This window comes from Penicillium verrucosum (genome assembly GCF_028828655.1).
Source record: "Penicillium verrucosum strain IBT 35672 chromosome Unknown utg000001l_segment0_segment0, whole genome shotgun sequence".
Taxonomy (NCBI): Eukaryota; Fungi; Ascomycota; class Eurotiomycetes; order Eurotiales; family Aspergillaceae; genus Penicillium; species Penicillium verrucosum.
The window spans coordinates 2,823,892-2,843,152 of NW_026643210.1; the positions used below are offsets into that span (position 1 = coordinate 2,823,892).

Genomic DNA, 19,261 nt, shown 5'->3' on the forward strand with positions numbered 1-19,261 from the left:
CATGTGCCGGGGAATCACAGAAATACAAATATGGAAGAGGTAAGAAAAATCCTTGGCAAATATGATGCTGAACCGACATATCACATCCTAGCAGCGCGCGTGGTCTTATCGTAGAAGTCCAAGGTCATGGCTGCTAGAAAACATGGAATATCCTTTCTTTCTTCAACCCAAAATTTGATCAGAGGTTTAAGTTCCATGGCGAACAGACTGTTTGGTCCGCCCGATATCTTCATGGTGCCGTTTTCACCATCGAAAACGATAGAGTTTTCTTCGCCATTGCCCATGCTACCGGGACCAGAGTCTGAAGGTGCATCGCAGTCGCCGTGCCGGTATGCGGAAGATAGGTGGAACATGGAAGTGACACGCACTCTACCATTCGGCAAGAAATCAAGCTTGAAGCCGAGGAGAGAGGCGACGGCTTCTCGGAACTCGGAGGACTTGGCTGTCCAGATCTCCTTCAGTCGGCGCATGCGCTTTTCTTTATCGGCAACGGTGCGCTCCATGTCTTGCATTTCGAGTTTTATGCTCTCCAGAGTGCTAACAGGGACGACTTTGACATCGGTCCGGCCCCCACGCAGCTGCGCCATGAGGTCTCTGTTTGCAGACTGGAGAGTTGCAAGAGTGGTCATCTTAATTTGCTCGGTTTGGGCTGTCGGATTATCCCGTAGTTCAAGAACGCGTGTTCGTGACTTGGCCTTCAAAGATTTAATCTGTGACTTGGCCGCCTCCAATTCACGGCGAGCGAGAGTCGTTGCCTGGTCTGATTTGGTGAGATGCTCCTGGAGCTTTCGGTTCTTGCGGCTGAGCACAGCAATACGCTCGGTTTCGGCTTCATTATTGGTGGGAGAAAGAGGTCGCTTCACTCCTCTTGGCTCTTCTTCTTTCGGAGCTTCCTGCTTGGAGAGCTCTTCGTGAACTTTGTGGAGCTCACTGCGGTATTCATCGACCAGTTGTTGAAGCTGAATTATCTGCTCAGACTTTTGTCCATCAAACTGTGACTGGTCTTCGCCCATGGTAGCTTCTTCCGCATCAAATGTCTTCAGTTGGGCACGCAGGTATTCAACTTCTTTGACTGCAAGCGCACGCTGGCGCTCCAGTCGAGCTCGAAGCCGGCCCTCCGCGGCACCTAGTCCTCCTACAGAACCGGTACTTGCAACGCGGAGTTTCTCCAACTCCTGTTGAAGATTATTTTTATCACTTTCGAGGCTCTTGATAGCCTCGTCCTTCTCAAGGAATTGAGCATCAACAGTTCCTAGGCGATCGAGGAGCGAAGCGATCTCAATTCGTCCTTGAACTACCGCCCTCACGACAGCATCTGGTGAGTCAAACTCTGCCGGCTGGTCGTTTTCCTGTAGAAGACTGACCCAAGATTGCCGCTCATCTTCCAACATCTGCTTTTGAATCTGAACTGTGTTGAGTTCTGCTTCAAAGCCCTTCATCAACTGGAGCTGGTTCTCCACTGATCTTTTTGTTCTTCGACGACTTCAACGTTCTTCGAGACTTTTCGAAGGTGACGCAGTTCCGTTGTTTGATCACGGTTTGCCGACTCTAATTCCCGAATATGATTGACCTGCTCGGAAAGTTCTCTCTTTAATACTGTCAAAGTCTCAGCATCATTTCCTTCGGCCTTCAATCGAATATTCTCTGCTTCGAGCTCGGCAACCTCGGCTTCACGCTGAGATAATTTCTCTTGTGTTGATTCCTGCGATATCCTGGCATTTTGGATATCGTTCTGGAATTCTTCAATCGTCTTTTGTAGGGAAGCGCGGACAGTCTCTAATTCGTTGATCTGGTATTTAAACTGTCGTTCCTGGTCGGAAAGTCGAGCTTGAGTGTCGTCAAACTCTTCCTGCAAGTTCTGATTCTCGTCCTGAAGGCCTCTAATCTTGCGCTCAGACGCAAGTTTATCATTCAAAGCCTGATCTTGAATTTCTTTCAATTCTTTTGTGAGTTCGTCGCTCTTATGGGTAGCCCGATTACTCGAAGATTCGGCAGCCTGCAGCAAAGAATGTTAGCTTGAGTTGCCGAAAACGAGGATTTTGTATCGGCTCACCTGAGCTTTCCGAAAATCTGCATCCGCTTTTAACTGCAAGTCGCGGGTCTCTTTTTCATGGCGGAGACCCTCCAACTCTCGTTCTTGCTTGATATTCTCGAGCTCGTATTTGAGAGTACTCAATTGAACGCGTAGCTCATCCTTTTCCACGTCTACATAAGCCAGTCAGTTTGCCGCCCAGTGCCTCTCGAATCAGTCTGGGCAGGGTATGGTCTGACCATGAATGGGTTGATGGGACTGGGCTTGAGATTGGGTGAAACGGCCAGATTGTCGCATAGCAGTCGATCGGCGCATGGTACTTCGTGCACCAGAAGGTGTCGAGGGTGAGCCGAATCCAGCAATGAGCTGGGATGCCGGTCGGCTGTTCTGGCTATTGTCCATCTATTAAGAACCAGGAGAGGTCAGTTGTTGTGCAAAAATAACATGGAGACCTATCAAAGCTCACAGTGAGGTTTCGGCTGTCATAAGCCCCACGGAAATTCCTGTCTAATGGGGCATAAAGCAAGAAACACTGCGCAACTATCCTAGAGTTGTATCAAAGGGAAGATGGTTGAAGGCGGGCACCGCCTTGTTTAGGATTATGTCAGCGGGCAACTGCACCCGAAAAAGGGTTAGCGCCGTTTTAAAAATTATTTCGATTTTGGCATCGAATTCTCAGTTCACCACCCTCACCCGTGACTCGTCTCCTTTCACCTCGGTCTCTCGTTCAATTTTACTCAATTTCTTCCGCTTAATACCCCACAATCGTCATCATGGGCAAGGACAAGGTCGAGAAGAAGGACCGCGCTGAGAAGAAGGAGAAGCGTGCGGAGAAGGACGGTGTGCACAAGGTCAAGAAGGAGAAGAAAGAGAAGAAGGATAAGACTGCTCTCGTCGATGCAGCAGAGAAGGAAGTTGTCTCTGAGGCCATGGAGGGCGTCGAGGAGACCGCTGTCGCTGTCAAGGGCGAGGGTGAGGTCGACGCCGCTGTCGACCGCCCCGTCGGCGCTCTCGTGCCGTTCGCCAACCCATTGGTTGAGGACAAGCAGGCCAAGAAGGTCCTGAAGAGTGTCAAGAAGGGTATGTGCACTGTCTTTTCAAAATTTTCCCTACTTCTTTTCTATCAGTGGGCATGATCGATTTTCATCGGATCTTCGGATCGCCCATGTCTACTGATCGCATGGTTGCGCAACTTTTTTTCTTATCTCCAGATCGTCCATGCTGACATGTATTCTTCTAGCTGCCGTCAACAAGTCTCTCAAGCGTGGTGTCAAGGAGGTCGTCAAGGCTCTCCGCAAGTCTCCCATCCCCGCCGCCAACGCTGCCATCGGTGTCCCCAGCGGTGTTGTCGTTCTCGCTGCCGATATCTCCCCCATGGACGTTATCTCCCACATTCCCGTCCTCTGCGAGGATCACGGCATTCCCTACGTCTTTGTCACCTCCCGCGCTGAGCTCGGTGCTTCCGCTGCTACCAAGCGCCCTACCAGTGTGGTCATGGTTACCCCCAAGGCCGCCAAGGGCAAGAAGGAGGATGATGAGGAGTTCACCAAGGTGTTCGAGGAGCTTGCTGGCTTGACCCAGAAGGAGCTCAAGAAGCTGACAGTCTAAAAATGTTCTCGACTTGTCTCTTTTACCTTTTGTTATTTGCTCTTCCCTCGCTGGTCACTGCGAGTGTTCTCTGGTTGTACAGGTTTCTGATACCGTCTGTTCAGACGGTGCATGTCTTATGGGGTCCGGCCTATGGGTATCTTTCTATATTTGCTGTTTTGTTCCAACTCGGCGTTATTTCAATGGTGTACGAAAAAGGCAAGAATTCCAATGAGATACCATCAACCTCATAGACTCAGTTCTCAGTAAGGTCTCGGTTAATTTTAATGGACAATTCCATGCAAATCTCAATCATTATATTGCCCCACTGGCAGCGTGATACCTGCATAGACCACGTTATACCTACGAGTCGATAACACGAAAAGTCTGACGGTATATTCTCCTTGTGCGATAGAACAAACGGGTCACACATGAAATTGGTCTCGAGTCCCTCCAATATTCGATAGATATTGCTGGCAGTCCAAGGAAGTCAATCCTAGATTCTCACAAATGTAATCTAATCAGTCACACGGCAAACTCAAGAATTGTACATAGCAGGTGGGGCGGCGATGAATTTGATACACATACTCTGTTCTGCGTGGTGTGAAGAGCCAAGCCCTGGGCATTTAGCCTTGCATCGCAAGATAAACTATTACCGTGGCGTTTGCGGTTCACACCAATCAATATGATCAATCACCGCACCCCTCGACCTTGATGTCGAACAAGGGATGAAGGGCATACCCCAAGCGCAGCCGATACCAATTTCAGCCAATCACCATGTATAGCGCCCCGGGTAAATCATATCCTAAGCTTACAGATCTTCTAGTGTTAGCCTAGATCCAGGAACATATTTGGTATTGGGCACCGGATTGGAGAATGGGGGTTTTCCCTTTGTCCTACACAGCTTCTTCCTTGTGCTCAAGGCACGGCCCTTGCGGTTGATCTCCGGTCCTCGAAAAATGATATAAAGAACTGAATGCCCTCGTACTACGTCGCGCAATTTATTATCTCTACATATACTCGGCCATCATTAGCCAATTCCGCTCTTTATATCCCTGACAATGCAGATCAACTGCCCGTCCATCTTAACACTCGGTCTGATTTTGGCTGTCGCTCACTCAACTACATCTCACCCTATCCGAACTAGCAAATGGGTCAAAACAGAACAATTCCCAGATCCAGATGCCCAGGGAATATGGAAGGTCTTTGAGAAAGAGGGATATGATCTATTACCCGACCCACCGCACGTCAAATACAATGGTGTAAGTACTAAACCTTATAGTGTCGACTCGGCGACTTACCTATATCCATCTATATAGAACCCAGCATGGCCTACCAACCAAAGCAATGAACCAGCAGAGGAAGACGCACCAAGCAATCGCTATAAAACTGGAACTTCCGAATTGGGGAAACCGACGGTCTCAATCCTGATCCCAGCATCACCAGAAGTACGCGAGCCAATGCACAAGCCCTACAACCAACAAACGGAACAAAAGCATCAAAGCTACTCCCCAGAAGACAAAGAGAGCCCAATCAATTCACCTGCTGGCCAGAGACAAGGTCACTACAACGATATTCTACAATACCTGCACACAAAACCCACCCTAAACAATGAGCACGAACACACCACACCTGCACCTTTTTCTCGCTTCTCATCGAGCCATTTAACCTCTTCTTCTGCATATCGCTTTGCTTTCACGGCTCTAAGATCAAAAGCCATGAGGTTCCCGCAGTCTCCTCTTCCAGAAGTTTTTACCACAGTGATCATTCTCCTAGTGATGGTTTGGATTGCTTTGTTCACCATCGGGTTGCTTGAATTGGGGAATTATGTTTGGAGACGGAGCAGAGAGGCTTCTGCTAGGAACAGTGCCCAGCGTCTGCATAGTCAGGATCCAGATGTGGGTTTGGATGAGACGATGAAGGTGCCCTTGAGAATAGTCATTGGTCCTTCAGAAAATACCCGGCCGCGCTCTGTGGGAGAACATGGGTATGAGTTCCTAGAGTCCGTTGCTAGTGACTACGACTCCGACTCCGACTCAGAATCTGATGAGGATGATTATCGTATCTTTTGATAATCCGATATATATTTCCGATCTGTACATTCATTGATCAAGCAAATCTTACTTTTCCTCCTGAGGTCTATTTGACTCCATTGAATTAAACAATTATATATTAGAAGGTTATCTTCGACCTCCAAAAAGGAAGACGTCGTGTAGAACATACACGTCGGAGTGAGAGCGTGGAAGGAAATACCAACTAGAAACTAATAGGGAGTAAAGAATTGAAACAAATGTAATGATCATATTTTCAAGTGCTATTGTATATAAGTACGCAATTATAAATCATACATAGTCCATCATAGCTCCAGCCTAAGCCGAGCTCAATCAAGGCACGCCCACTTGCATTCTCCCAATAAAATGATGGCACATCTCGAACCAAAGAGACTTAAGCGCGCTGATCACTCTCCAAGTTCTCGTATATAGTATTAGTGTCAATACCCTTCTGATGGGGACGGGCAGAGTCATTAGCAGAGTGGGCATTGCTGTGCTGGAACTGCCTGATAGCGTCACGACCAGGGTCTTGGCTTGAGCCAATTTCCGAGTTGAAGCTAACATTCTTAACATCGTCGGAGGGGAGGCCACCCGCTTGAATATCAGTCATGTCGTTGAACTGACTGCCACCACTACTACCGCTGGCAGTAGAGTATTCGCCAGCCTTGATGCCCATCTCCCTTTTGGCCGCAGTTGAGCCACCGGCGTACCCAGAGTTGTCCATGTGTGTGCCAGGGAAGTTGCCCTGGCCAACCACACATTCGGGGTATTTCTGTTCCTCGTGACGGTCCTGGCGCTGGGCACCGAATGGGGCGGAAGGAAGCTTGATGGAGGCGGAAGTGTTGGCGTTGGTTACTGTGGATTGGTTTCCTGACATGCCCATGGGCTCGGCGCCACGGTTGCCAGAGAAGCCGCCACCTTCGCGGATAGACTCAGCGGCAAGTGAGTCATTGGTAATTGGGCCAGACGGTTCTTCGATGCGCTGTTGTGTACGAGGATCGGTGGTCACCTTAGTGCCACGGCTGCTGGGAGGAAGAGGAGTGCCTTGAATATCCATGATGGTATGATGGAAAAAGTGTAAGGGGGTAGATTACGGTACAGTAGAGTTGTTTGGTAGAATAATGCAGATAGGTAATTGATGGACGCTACATGGCCGTGATAGCAGATCTATATAAGAAAGCAGTGAGAACCACATGTTGAAAGTATCTGGTGCTCATAGGTATAGTAAAGAGCATTTATGTCATACTTACGTTAACCAGGAGCATTTACAAGATATATGCGAGCTCAATCTTGTTGGCTACGACCAGTCGCGTCAACCAGTTATGCTCAAGACACTCTGTTTGGTGGTTGGAGAAACCGATGGAACCTAGGTGTGGAGCATAGGCTACCCTCTGATGTATTCGTGCTTCTAGAAGGCATCAAAAAAGGAATCCCTTGTGCCACATACCTATCTAGGACTTGTCTGAAATCCATCATCAAACAAGAACAAGGAGGCGATTGACGTCAGGTCTAGATCCCAGACATGCAAACAATGCAAATATATTTCTTTGCTTTCACCTGTACGATTCTTGTATCCATAGAGAACTAGTTATGACCCTACATACATGTGTAGTTATCTAAGCATTTAATATTCTGTTAAGGTAAGCTTGAAAGTATGGCACATTCTTTGTCGTGGTAGCGAGACTGCCTTTGCATGTTTATTATACCTGTATAGAACTATATAGTTTTACTTAAACACATCCAGATTCTGCTGATTCTATATGAAATCATAAATAGCCACATCCAGATATTCACTATTTGATAGCCCTCGAAGAAACAAGCGATCAAATGGTTAGTTTTTACGATTGCATGTTGATATAGCACACATATAAACAGCATGAAAATTTTGAATTTCACTTAGTCGCTCGTAATGACATTGACAAAAATGACTAGCTAGCTAGCGTACACATAATAAACCATCATGATCATAGGCTCAATTGATTGGCCATAGCATTAGAGGGAACGTGATGCAGTCCCTCGATACCCTAGAGTCCAAGTTCGCTAGCACTACTACCGACAGGCGCGCTCCCACGCAGGCCACTGTTATCAGGAGGGAACTCTAAACGTCCAGAGCCGATGCTGGTATTACGTTGGTCAAAGGAGTTCCAGTCACTGGCAACTGGGGGTTGATCGGGCAGGGGCAAGTTGGCCTTAACCTTATCAATTTGTGCAGCCTTGTCGGAGTTTTGGTCGATGATAGACTATAGACAAATTGTTAGGTGATCTGTTTTCTACTTGTGTTTTGTATCGTAGGTAGCTTACCTTCATTCTAGAGACATTTGAGTCTGCTGGGGGGTTGCCACCGTGCAACTGGGAAAGCTTTGATTCGGCCCTGCGAAGGTCCTGGATGGTGGTGTGGAACGTAGCGTCAGTCATTTTGCGTCTGGATATGACCGTGACGAAGTGTCAGAATTGGCCGAGAGTGACTTTGAATCTGATATGATCTCAAGCAAGGCAACTGAGGGTTTATATATCTACCATCTTCTTTGTCGATGGCAAGACGCTGTGACGTTTCTTACAATGACGACATGGCGTCCAGGGCCATGGATAATCTCCCCACCAGAACCAGCTGGGGCCTGCTTCGTTTTGGGAGTATGGTCTCTACAGAGATTCCATACTTTCGTGTGAATAGGAGAATAACTAACTGGACAAAACTCAGGGATTGGCGTCATAGCTGCCCATGGGCCACCTGAGGTGGCAAGCCTGCTCATTTTCTTTCATGACAAGATGCCATGCATATCCTCTGATCATTATCACTCGAGGCCTGTCAAGGCGTCAATAGATCTTGAAGGTGAACGGCCTAGATGCCATAGACCGATTAGGGATGCAATGCTCTTCATTCCCTCGGGTTGTTCACGCATCTTTTGGTTATTCAGTAAATTTCGACCGCGGTTGGAAACATTAAATGAAGTACCATGGAGGGAACTCTCCTAAGCTCTAAACAAGCCTATTGTATCGCCTAGATAATGTGTGATAGAACAACAACACGAGCCATCGTTCCAGGGGAAGTAGATATACAACAGTTGGCCATAGTGTTTCGCCGTGAATTATGGAACAGACCCTAAACCTCCAGTTGCTATCCTGAAGCTATCCTAGAATGATCTTCATAATAGACGTATTGGATATTAATCAAAGGCTGCAAGGAGTTCAACAGGAGTCGGCGTCCTAGAGCGGCATGGGGCCATCGACATCACCGCCTGCCCTTTTTGCACGGCAGAAAATGTTTCTTATCGAAAGACAGTCAACTCCGAGGCCTGTGGAGACTTGGTGAATCTGATCATTGTGTTAATCTGAGGATATTTTGCTCTTCGACACATATATCCTTCAATATGCCTCGAGATCCGCTAATCGGACTGGTTGGCAAGGTATGTTGTTCCCCTCCACTGTTCCATCACCCCACTAAATGCAGCCGCGAGGGGCATACAGCCGTCTAGTGGAAAATCCACAACATTGAACAGTTTGACCGATGCGACTTCGAAAGTCGGTAAGTGAAGCGGAATGCAGTTACAATAAGTGTCGGAAAGCTGATCAATTATGCTCTGAATAGGAAATTTCCCGTATGTGCGCCCCGATTGTTCTACACGAGCATATCCGCCTTATCGCAGTTGATGGCGCAGGCCGTGTTGACACCCGACAGCTTCACAACCATTGACCCTCAGAGAGCCATCGGATACCTTCAGATCGAGTGCCCCTGCCAGCGACACAATGTTTCAGATCGGTGCCAACCCAATTATGGAGGCTGCTACGAAGGTCGACGTTCCGTGCCGATCGAGTTGCTAGATGTTGCAGGTCTTGTGCCAGGCGCGCATCAGGGTCGCGGACTGGGGAACAAGTTCCTGGACGATCTTCGTCACGCCGATGCTTTGATTCACGTCGTAGATGTGAGCGGGACAACAGATGCTGAAGGTTTGTTGGGGGTGCTGGATTGAATATAATGGCGCAAATCGGGTGTTGATAAATATCGATAGGAAAGGCTACTCGAGGATATGATCCATCAGTAGACATTGAGTGGTTGCGATCAGAGATCGTGCGATGGGTGCTAGGAAACCTGATGGAGAGATGGTACGTTTGCAGCTGCCAAGAACACACAACGATGGATAACTGCTGATTTATCCTTAGGGGTTCTATCAAGAGAAGACATCAGGCATTAAGTCAGTGCACTTTTGCAGCGCTATTTACAATAACACAGAACTGACCCTTAGCACAGAGGCAAACCCCGTCGACACATTGCAGAAACAGTTTGCCGGTTATGGAAGTACCTATGCCACCGTTGCGCGATTTATGGATAAACTTGCCTTAAAAGAGCCGTTGGAAGATTGGTCAAATGAGACGGTAGAGCTTGTTGTCAATGCTTTTATCGATGAGAAGTTCCCCACAGTGTTCGCATTGAACAAGATCGACCACCCAGATGCAGACAAGGTACGAGGGGTCTGGCTGGTTCCCCATACATTATGCTAACAGGAATTACAGAACATTAGTAAAATTGCGAAAATGCAAGATCCCAAAAGCATTGTGCTTTGTTCCGCTATATCTGAAGTTTTCCTCCGGAAGCTAGCAAAGCAGGAGTACATCAAGTATGTCGAAGGCAGTGAGTTTGTCGACACGCGAGAAGATTTGATTGAGATGGGCGACCCGGATGGAGGAGGTCTCAAAGAGATGGATGAGAAATTGAAAACGTATGTTCAGTGCTCATACCAAAGTTATAACATCACTAACGCCTTCGCTCCAGTCGGGTTGAGAACATGAAAGACATGGTGCTGTATCGATTTGGATCTACTGGAGTTGTTCAATGTCTTTCCCGAGCCGCAGAGCTTCTGGGATTAGTACCAGTGTTTCCCGTCCGGAACGTGGCGACATTCAACTCTGGCACTGGAACTGCCGTATTCCGCGACTGTGTTTTGGTATCTAGGTGAGTACTCCTACTACGGGTCTGAGTCTGACATAGCCTGTCTAACATCCCACAGAAACAGTACTGTTGGTGATGTTGCCCGGAAGGTGATGGGTGACGTACCTATCAACTATGTCGAAGGAGTGGGTGGAACTCGAGTCTCCGAGGATGACATTGTGGCAGTTGGGAAACATGACGTGAGTGCTCCCCGCTAAACTATATAATACGGTTGATTGACTGATTACCATTGCAGATCCTATCGTTCAAGGTTGGTCGGTAGACCAGTCCGTTTATGTACAGTCTCTCCCATGATAGTAATGGAACTGTCTTATGACCTCGTTCTCTACTCCGATTCACTATTATCACAAAATTTTGGGACATCGACCGTGAAATGTCGAGCTCGAAGATCGCCATAGAACACCATAAGATACTTGGCTTCAACTCCCCTTCTGCAAGATTGGGACACAGTTAGTGACATGAACTTCCAATCATTCAATTGAACTGACCTTGGGCCGCTCGTCACTCATGCCAATGACCGGCTCTGGCGCTTTGGGATACTCCTGTTTAGCCTTCTTTGCATACTTGGTCCCGCTCCTCTCCGTCATTCCATGTGACTTGGTTTCATCTGCAAGGCCCTGGCTTGTTTCCCTCTCCTTTAATCCAGAGGCCGCTGCCTCTGAATGTACATCTTCTGTATCGCCTTTCTCAGACCGCTTGCGTGTGTGGTCCTCCGCCGAACTCCCCTTCCAATCCTCGAAAATGGAGTAATCTCGGACTCCAAGTTGTGGACGGAGAAATGGCGGGTGTATGGCGGACTGTACCGGTAGGACGACCCGCCAAGGTTGTCGTGAAATAGACATGCTGTGCAGCGTTGGTATAGCAGAAGAGATACAGTGATTGCGCATAGCGATTTTCGAATAGTTGTAAAATACTTGAATAGCTAGAACGTTGGCCTTCATGATTATATCTACTCGGTTCTATGACGTCCCCATGCTGTAATATTATTTTGTCCGAAAAGGGTAAGAGTACGGGCGACTAAATATGCCATCCGACACATAACTCTCTCATTGGTTATTACCTCACCGCCTAGTTCATTACTGCCTTCTTAAAGCATTTATTATTTGTATACTATACACTTTATAGATTCAATTCAGATTCAATTAGTAAGATAGTAAGATAATAAGATAGTAAGAAATCAAGAGTCAAGACTTAAGACTTAGGAGTATAAAGAGCCCGGTGTTAAAAAAAATTAATATCGTATTTGTTGAACAATCTCCTATACATAGTTATATAGTTAGTTATATGTTTGCTAACTAGACTAAGCCCTATTTGTTCGTTATTTACTATTTGTTAGCTTGTTTACTATAATCGAGTAGAGGTTAGATGGTTTTAGCAGGGTATATAACCCCCTACATTTCTAGTTTAATCAATTAATAATTCTGCCTCTGCTTTCTCCCCACATAGTAACAGGTTGCTCAACAGTATTCATTTATAAAAATACTATAACTATAAAGTAACTATAGATTCAACAATGGTACTTGTGAAGTGAGAGTGGATCGAAATTATTGCCTGGCAATATAAACCAATAAGAGAGTTATGTCGCCCGTAGTAAGAGCCAGTTCGAGCCGAGCTTATCGATAAGACATCGATCGTCATCGGCGCGACATTCTGAACGGACATCATCAACCTCTTGACCCTATTCGCAATGAAACGCGAGTACATCCCGATCGAATCCCTGCCAGCTTGGCAGAGGCTCAACGGGATTGTGGTCCAAGGCATCGCAGTTCACAAGATAGGATCTGATCAACATGGCGCAGACAAAGGTAGTGCCCTCATCGCAACACAAGCCCGGACGAGCAGCGAGAACGATACAAAACCCAAGATCCTCCTACAAATTCCTCCTGAATTAGTTTTATCCCTCGAGACTGTCCAGAACCATGCCAAAATCGACAGGTATTTGCGCGACGTGTTGGAGGCAATCGGTGACTTTGGAAGGGTATGACCTGCTTCTTCCCCAACATCTATTTATATTACAATGAGAAAACCAACCAGGATACACAGACAGCTAGAGGAGCAATCCTCATATTCCTACTTATTCAACTATCCCATAGCAGCCCCGACCTGCGCACAGCACACGAGACCATCGGTATCTCCAATCCCTGGACCGAATACGTGAAGTTCCTGCCTCCATCGTTCCCTCTGCCTACCTTCTATACCCCCGATGAACAAGAGCTCCTCCAGGGCACGTCGCTTGCAGAAGCTCTGGACGCGAAGCTTGCGTCCCTTGAGCGGGAATTTGAACAGCTCCGTCAGGCTACTGAGGGTATCGCGTGGTGCCAGCGGAGCTGGTGGGATGAAAAGACTGGCACATTGACAATTGATGACTGGAAATATGTTGACGCGGCTTATCGGTCGCGCATGCTGGATCTACCCGGCAGTGGTCTGGCAATGGTGCCTTGTGTTGATATGGCCAATCATGTCTCCGGCGACGGGGTCAAGGCGTTGTATGACGCAGACTCGGAGGGGAATGCCGTTCTTCAGTTACGATGGGGCAAGACTCTCCAGCCCGGGGAAGAAGTTACGATTTCGTGAGATTGCTCTACGGTGGACATGGGCTTCAAGGACTTCGCTGACAGAGGGCATGACAGGTACGGGGATGAAAAGCCCGCGTCTGAGATGATATTTTCCTATGGATTTCTGGAAAGCGGTACGACGGAAGCACGGGAAATATCCTTCAATCTAGATGTCCCCGAGGATGACCCTCTAAGCATCGCAAAGAAGATGTTCTGTGGGAACAATTCGGGAATTCGAATTTCGGCCGTCGAGGGCGGCGATGAAGTAAAGTGGAAGAGTGGACTTGCATGGATAGCATGCGTGAACGAAGAAGACGGGCTTCACTTTGGGATCGCACAGACAGCCGACGGCGGCCGGGAGTTGGAAACGACGTGGAAAGGCGAAAAGGTCCAATCATCCAGCCATCTCTGCGAGCTTCTCGCTGTTGATCCCTTATGGGAGATTTTCCAGCTTCGCGCTGTGGTACTGCTTCTCGAACGACTCGAAACTCAGCTCGCTATACTTCAGGAGACCGAGGAGGCTTTGTCGAATATGCAAGAGGATAAAGCGGCTTTGGATTCCTTGTTCCGACCTGGGATCTTCACCTCGATTACCCAGTTCCGGGTCTTGGAAGGGGAGCTGCTGGAGAGAGCCGTTGAGGAATTAATAAAACAGGTAAGTGATCGGAGGTGCCGACTGTCACGAATTTCCCACCACTGACCATGACATGTAGAGAACAGAGTTACTGGCTTCTAAAACGGTGGCCGAGTATTTCAACGCACAGACAGGGGAGCCGGACGAATCCGATGACTTTTCATAAATCCAAAGCTAAGGGCCCAGATCATATTGATGGGTCTGTTGAAGACCGAACTACAAGCTAGAGAACACAATAACTAACTAGTTACATTGAAGCATCCGGGATCTTCCCTGCATATCCACCTAATGCGCAATCTTTTCCTTGCCCAACAGCCTGCAGCACAGCCCAGTCTCAGCCAGATCATATAAAAAAAAAAAAAGAATGTTGCGAGCCCCACACCCCGTAGCGTAGCACATCTAAATATTCCATGTGTAGGCGTTCAATCATGACGAAAAGACAGGGTGACTTACGGCTATGACGTTTAGAGTTGAAAATCACGGAGTTGTAAAAGGGGTATGAATATCATGATCTAGATAGTACAGGGGGTCGGGGGCTACATACGGGGAAGCTAGCAGGAACACCGATTCCAATATCCACGGGTTAGCCATGGATCATGCATCGCATGGGTTTCCTGTACACGAGTCCCCCCAAGCACGTTAATAGATATTCCAGGGGAGAGCATACCTTCTACAATTCGAAGTGACCAATATTGAGGGATGTCATTTTAGTGGAGCGCAGGAACACAGCTGTAGATCACAAATCCAACAGACTGGAGCCTAGTGGGGCTATTAATGTTGGGCCATGGTTCGCTGATCTCTCGGACAAAACTCGCTGAGCGGAATAAAACGGGGTTTCCGTCACAATACCATGAATACGATAACGTGTATTCTATTCGAGATTAAATTTTGGACTGTGTCCCGCGTCTTTGGTTGGACTCTGATGACAACTACTAATCAAGTTAGTTGATAGGTATGCAGGTGGAGCTAATAATGCAACTTATCTAAATCCTTTGAAACTTTAGTTGTGTTTGAGGTGGTTGATCCTCCGTGAACGGTTGGCCACCTGGGCACTATACACATCACCATATGTGTGTATGGATTTAAACCTTGGGAAGGCTAGGGTTTTCTGGGGTTTCATGGTTAGAGTTGTATATATAGATTTTTTTCTTGGCTAAGATGACTTCAGCGATCCTCCGAGTGGCCAGCCACCAAGCTAGCATTTCGTGCAAAGTACGGGGTATTAGAAGTATCGCGGAAGTTACCTCGATTTCTTTTTTAGTGGAAAGTGAGAGAGACACATTAACCATGGATAGCGGCCGATCTTCGGACCAGAATTTAATAGTATGCCGAGTAGGCTAACCTGGGTAGGTAGACACGCCGCTGCACGCGCCGCTGCAGAACCGGAGCACCGAGAGGAGAAAGTCGGAGACGGTTTAGAATGCCCAGTTACCGCAACGGGGTTGAATCCGAGCGCCCTACGTTTTAGCTTATAGCAAAAGTCTATCTCAGTAACTCAATACAGAGCACATGCACTCCGAAAGGGGCGTTGGTTTGCCACTAAAGGCAACCTACATTTCCATCTTATTCTATAGATATTTTCACATCAGCCAAAGGGCTGTGGAATGCGGAGTGCGGGGACCGGGAAGATCGGGATCCAACCGTCAAAAAGAAGAAATATCGAGGTCTGCAGGAAGAATCCGGGGCGAGATTGTATTTCGCCTCTCAAAATACTCAAAATAATGGGTCCAATAATGAATCAAGGGTCAAGTGAACAGAGCAGGTACGCAATGAATACCAATTACCACCGATACAACGAGGAGTTTATTGGCGCCAGAGGATGGTCAGCAGTCTCCACTTGAAACTGACTCAGCATTGGCGTGACCCCATCTTCCCGAGGACGCCCCCCCATGTTCTTAGGCTTCTTTTCTCCATACATACCTGTCTGTCTTATTCAAACTGGAGATTCTCTAGTTACATTATCTCAGTTTTCAATTCTATAAGGAGTGCTGTGCTTATACTTCTGGCGCCTTCTAAATACAACCAACTCAACCCCCGGCGGCCCGCGTGCCCCTTCTGCACAACATGCCTGGTATCTTGCCTATGAAAGTGATCAAGGTCGGCGGAACTGGCACAACGAGCCGTATTGCCCAAGCCTGTGACCGATGCCGAAGTAAAAAGATACGCTGTGACGGTGTTCGACCTTGCTGCTCGCAATGCGCCAACGTGGGCTTCGAGTGCCGCACCAGCGACAAACTGAGCCGCCGCGCCTTCCCACGTGGATATACCGAGTCACTAGAAGAACGAGTCAGGAGTCTAGAAACCGAAGTTAAAGACTTGAAGGACCTGTTAGACGAGAAAGATGAGAAGATCGATGTCTTGTCCAGGATACATTCGTTTATGCCGCCGCAACGAACCGCCTCCGTGAAGTCTCCCTCTGCTTCTGCGACAGTGAAGCCGAGCATTTCGGCTTCACCCGATGGCGTGTTTCATGTAGAGCGATCGAGGACCCGACCATCTCAGAAGTCGCAGAACCCTTTTATTGGATTTTCCAGCACCCAAGGCTTTGCTGGTATGTTATACCTGTCCCTTCGCAAATGGTAACAATTAACTTACATTCGCAGATATCTTTACCAACAAACTTGTCAGTGAGGGTAAATCAGCAACAAAGGTCCCCACAGAGGCGCTGACTGCCTTGTCTACCTCGGTAGTCCAGGGTGGCCCTAACCAGCCTGTGAAAACGCCACCGCGCTTGGTGTCGGATCAGTTGATCAATATCTTCTTCCAAGAATGGGCGCCACTGTACCCTGTGGTACATCGTCCGACCATTCTGAAGGCTTATGAGCAGTATCTTAACAATACCGAAACTCTCCAGCGCAATCCGCATGTGATGGCGCAGTTGAATCTGATTTTTGGTATTGCTGCTCTTTCCTCAATGTCGCGAACCAACCAAGACCCGACTTTCTTCGAAGAGAACTGGTCGGCCACCCTTGATTCGTTCTCGAGTGAAACGTCGGTTTCCAGCCTGCAGTGTTTTGTCCTTGGTCAAATTTACTGCATGACCAAAGGCGACTACCGTACATTGCTTCGCTACCGTGCCCTTGGTGTTGATATTTGCCATCAGCTAGGCATGCACGAAATCCAAGAAAGCTCAGGCAACCCGCTCGAGGATGAGACTCGTAAAAAGGTTTTTTGGTCGCAATATGTTCTTGACCGATTCTGCTCCGCGCTTACTGGACTGCCCGTACTTTTGCGCGAAGAGGACATCGAGACTGACTATCCGGTTGATGTGGATGATGAGAATGTCACAGAAACAGGGTTTTTGCCGACCCTCCCGGGCGAATCCACTCGCATTTCCAGTGCCATTGCTCTCTTCGGAGCTGCAAGGATCTTGAACAAGGCTTTGGACGATCTGTTCCCTTCAAAATCTGGTTACGATGTGTATGTTTCGAAAATGCGCTCGGTGACAGGGCAACTAGACCAGTGGCTTCACACACTGCCGTCACATCTTCGTCTCGAGTTCAGTCAGGATAAGCCTAGCACGAACGTCACGAGTAGCCGATCGCCACTCCTGGTAAGTCACGGCATAGATTCTTTAATGTTTTACAAACAAATACTAACTCTGCTATAGTCACTTGTGTATTATTTCATTCGATCTTTAATACATCGCCCAGCTGTCTGCTACGCTGACGAGAACCTTCGCTCTCCGTCTGCCCTGGCGTTGTCCGATTCAGCAAAGCATATCATTCAAATTCTTGAACTTCTTGATGAAAGGCGTCTGTGTCTGTCTGTTTGTATCAACAGAAAAGAGCTTATATTTGTTTCTGGTCTTGGACTCCTTTGGCAAATGCTTGATGTCAAAAACGATAGCAAACTGGCCAAGGATAGCCAGAAGCTGCTTGGAACCGCCATGCAATACCTCCAATCAGAATCGAGCGCGGCTGCTGCTCAATTCGGCACGCTGTCCAACACTCTGATTTCTATGAACAGCCCAAGACGTCCATCAGTGGGCAAGCAGCAACACCAGGAGATGGTGGCGCCAACAGAAAAGCCGAGCAAATCCCCCAAGAAGCACTTGCAGGCCTTAAAGTCGCGCCTTATCGCCTGCTCCACCCGTGATAAGCAGCTGCCAACAGAGCCCTCTCCACAGTCCTCTCGCCGAAACACCATCTCCGGAGCCACACCCCCACTTATTCCCCAGTCGCTCCGCTCCCCAAGCTGGAGCAGCCTGCCTCTCGCCCAAGCAGACCAGCTCCCCGCTCCACTCTACCTCAACGATAAAGGCCACTCCCCCTTGGACCTAGCCTCAGACCCCCGTTTAGCCGCATCCGTGGGCTACGACCACCCACGCTCCTTGTCCTGCTCTACTCCCTCCGATCCCACAGCTGGCGCCATCACAATGGCCGATTGGGAATATGTCTTGAGCGACATGGATCGGGGATACTCCAACATCTTCACAGGCATCTACGGCGGCAAAGAGTGCGGCGAAGATCCGGGCCCATTCGCCTCTATCACAGCAGAATACAACCGCAAACCCAACGACTCCTCCCTAGCCAATTACCCGCCGAGTGATATGCATGGCCTCTCGCCCGAAGCGTGGTCCGCCAGTAGTGGCGACTTCGTACATAAGCCAGAACATACTGCGCAGAGCGTTCTAAGCTATTCAAGTGAGAGTATGGGGAGTACCGAGGATTCTCTAGCACCCTACCCGGATGCTAAGGTCTTCCCTGAGGATATCAATACCATCGATCCTTTCCATACTTTTGCTATGCATGGTGAAGATGAGGTTGATGAGTTCTCCCTGGCCAATGGCTGGGACCGACGTCTGGCCGTCTGATTGATTATGTAGCGCTGGGTGTCTTTTGGAAGGATTTGGGGTTTGAATTGGTTTTCCGCTTTTATATTCTATTCATGATACCTATGGATGGGGGCGTTTATTCGCGTTTATTCTATCTTTGGTTTTTGTCTGCTAATTTCTTTTCTTTTTTTTTTTGTCTCTGATCTTCTCTTGTGCTTGGAAACATGTTTTTTGTCTGCCGTGAATGGTATGCCTGGTATATAGTTAGTATAGTTCTTTAGGACAGGCAATGCAATGCCTAGGATATCGCGTATATAATGAATTTGATGATCACAACACTCTTCTGGGCCCTAATTACAGCCTAAGTAGATCTAGACACGGGGATTTGGTTTCGGTACATTTGCATGCTCCCTGTCGATCTACTTGGCGGGATAAGATGCGCCTACAAGCATTAAACTGCATGTATATATGCCTACATGTCTTGGTTGTCAGGCTTCCACTAGCTAGTTGGCCAGCCTCAGTTTGTTTATAGAGAATAAAGATTCCTTCTTCTTCCTCTTCTTCTTCGTCTCTCTCTATTCAGTATATAACCACTTCGTCCGTGCTTCACGTGTTAACCAGGAGCTGACTAGACTTCTATGGTTCAAGTTATTGGAAGGTTAATCCATAACGAAGCATAG

At 47.9% G+C, this 19,261-nt stretch overlaps 9 protein-coding genes across 9 annotated transcripts; 5 read left to right on the top strand and 4 right to left on the bottom strand.

The window, feature by feature from the left end:
- Positions 1-80: 80 nt before the first annotated feature.
- N7516_001038 (coiled-coil domain-containing protein MAD1) lies at positions 81-2,518 on the bottom strand (the record flags this gene model as incomplete). Its single annotated transcript, XM_057213760.1, has 5 exons — positions 81-1,442; positions 1,490-1,996; positions 2,054-2,205; positions 2,272-2,423; positions 2,499-2,518. 5 exons carry the CDS (start codon positions 2,516-2,518, stop codon positions 81-83), a joined length of 2,193 nt encoding a protein of 730 aa, XP_057075643.1.
- Positions 2,519-2,805: 287 nt separating this feature from the next.
- On the top strand, positions 2,806-3,866 carry N7516_001039 (40S ribosomal eS12 domain-containing protein; the record flags this gene model as incomplete). The annotated part of the gene is made up of 2 exons (XM_057213761.1): positions 2,806-3,112; positions 3,273-3,866. The coding sequence occupies 2 exons, from the start codon at positions 2,806-2,808 to the stop codon at positions 3,638-3,640; spliced, it is 675 nt and encodes a 224-aa protein (XP_057075644.1). The 3' UTR covers positions 3,641-3,866.
- Positions 3,867-4,680: 814 nt separating this feature from the next.
- N7516_001040 (uncharacterized protein) lies at positions 4,681-5,691 on the top strand (the record flags this gene model as incomplete). The annotated part of the gene is made up of 2 exons (XM_057213762.1): positions 4,681-4,881; positions 4,939-5,691. 2 exons carry the CDS (start codon positions 4,681-4,683, stop codon positions 5,689-5,691), a joined length of 954 nt encoding a protein of 317 aa, XP_057075645.1.
- A 373-nt stretch (positions 5,692-6,064) lies between these two features.
- N7516_001041 (uncharacterized protein) lies at positions 6,065-6,727 on the bottom strand (the record flags this gene model as incomplete). The annotated part of the gene is made up of 1 exon (XM_057213763.1): positions 6,065-6,727. The coding sequence occupies one exon, from the start codon at positions 6,725-6,727 to the stop codon at positions 6,065-6,067; it is 663 nt and encodes a 220-aa protein (XP_057075646.1).
- A 967-nt stretch (positions 6,728-7,694) lies between these two features.
- N7516_001042 (uncharacterized protein) lies at positions 7,695-8,085 on the bottom strand (the record flags this gene model as incomplete). The annotated part of the gene is made up of 2 exons (XM_057213764.1): positions 7,695-7,910; positions 7,972-8,085. 2 exons carry the CDS (start codon positions 8,083-8,085, stop codon positions 7,695-7,697), a joined length of 330 nt encoding a protein of 109 aa, XP_057075647.1.
- A 953-nt stretch (positions 8,086-9,038) lies between these two features.
- On the top strand, positions 9,039-10,877 carry N7516_001043 (Ygr210 GTPase family protein; the record flags this gene model as incomplete). Its single annotated transcript, XM_057213765.1, has 11 exons — positions 9,039-9,074; positions 9,136-9,193; positions 9,257-9,266; positions 9,347-9,615; positions 9,678-9,771; positions 9,829-9,860; positions 9,917-10,128; positions 10,180-10,385; positions 10,439-10,618; positions 10,674-10,794; positions 10,851-10,877. 11 exons carry the CDS (start codon positions 9,039-9,041, stop codon positions 10,875-10,877), a joined length of 1,245 nt encoding a protein of 414 aa, XP_057075648.1.
- Positions 10,878-11,034: 157 nt separating this feature from the next.
- Positions 11,035-11,457, bottom strand: N7516_001044 (uncharacterized protein; the record flags this gene model as incomplete). Its single annotated transcript, XM_057213766.1, has 2 exons — positions 11,035-11,046; positions 11,104-11,457. 2 exons carry the CDS (start codon positions 11,455-11,457, stop codon positions 11,035-11,037), a joined length of 366 nt encoding a protein of 121 aa, XP_057075649.1.
- Positions 11,458-12,302: 845 nt separating this feature from the next.
- N7516_001045 (SET domain-containing protein) lies at positions 12,303-13,970 on the top strand (the record flags this gene model as incomplete). Its single annotated transcript, XM_057213767.1, has 4 exons — positions 12,303-12,593; positions 12,659-13,185; positions 13,246-13,825; positions 13,884-13,970. The coding sequence occupies 4 exons, from the start codon at positions 12,303-12,305 to the stop codon at positions 13,968-13,970; spliced, it is 1,485 nt and encodes a 494-aa protein (XP_057075650.1).
- A 1,898-nt stretch (positions 13,971-15,868) lies between these two features.
- Positions 15,869-18,620, top strand: facB (C6 transcription factor FacB/Cat8; the record flags this gene model as incomplete). The annotated part of the gene is made up of 3 exons (XM_057213768.1): positions 15,869-16,355; positions 16,408-17,357; positions 17,415-18,620. The coding sequence occupies 3 exons, from the start codon at positions 15,869-15,871 to the stop codon at positions 18,618-18,620; spliced, it is 2,643 nt and encodes an 880-aa protein (XP_057075651.1).
- Positions 18,621-19,261: the final 641 nt, after the last annotated feature.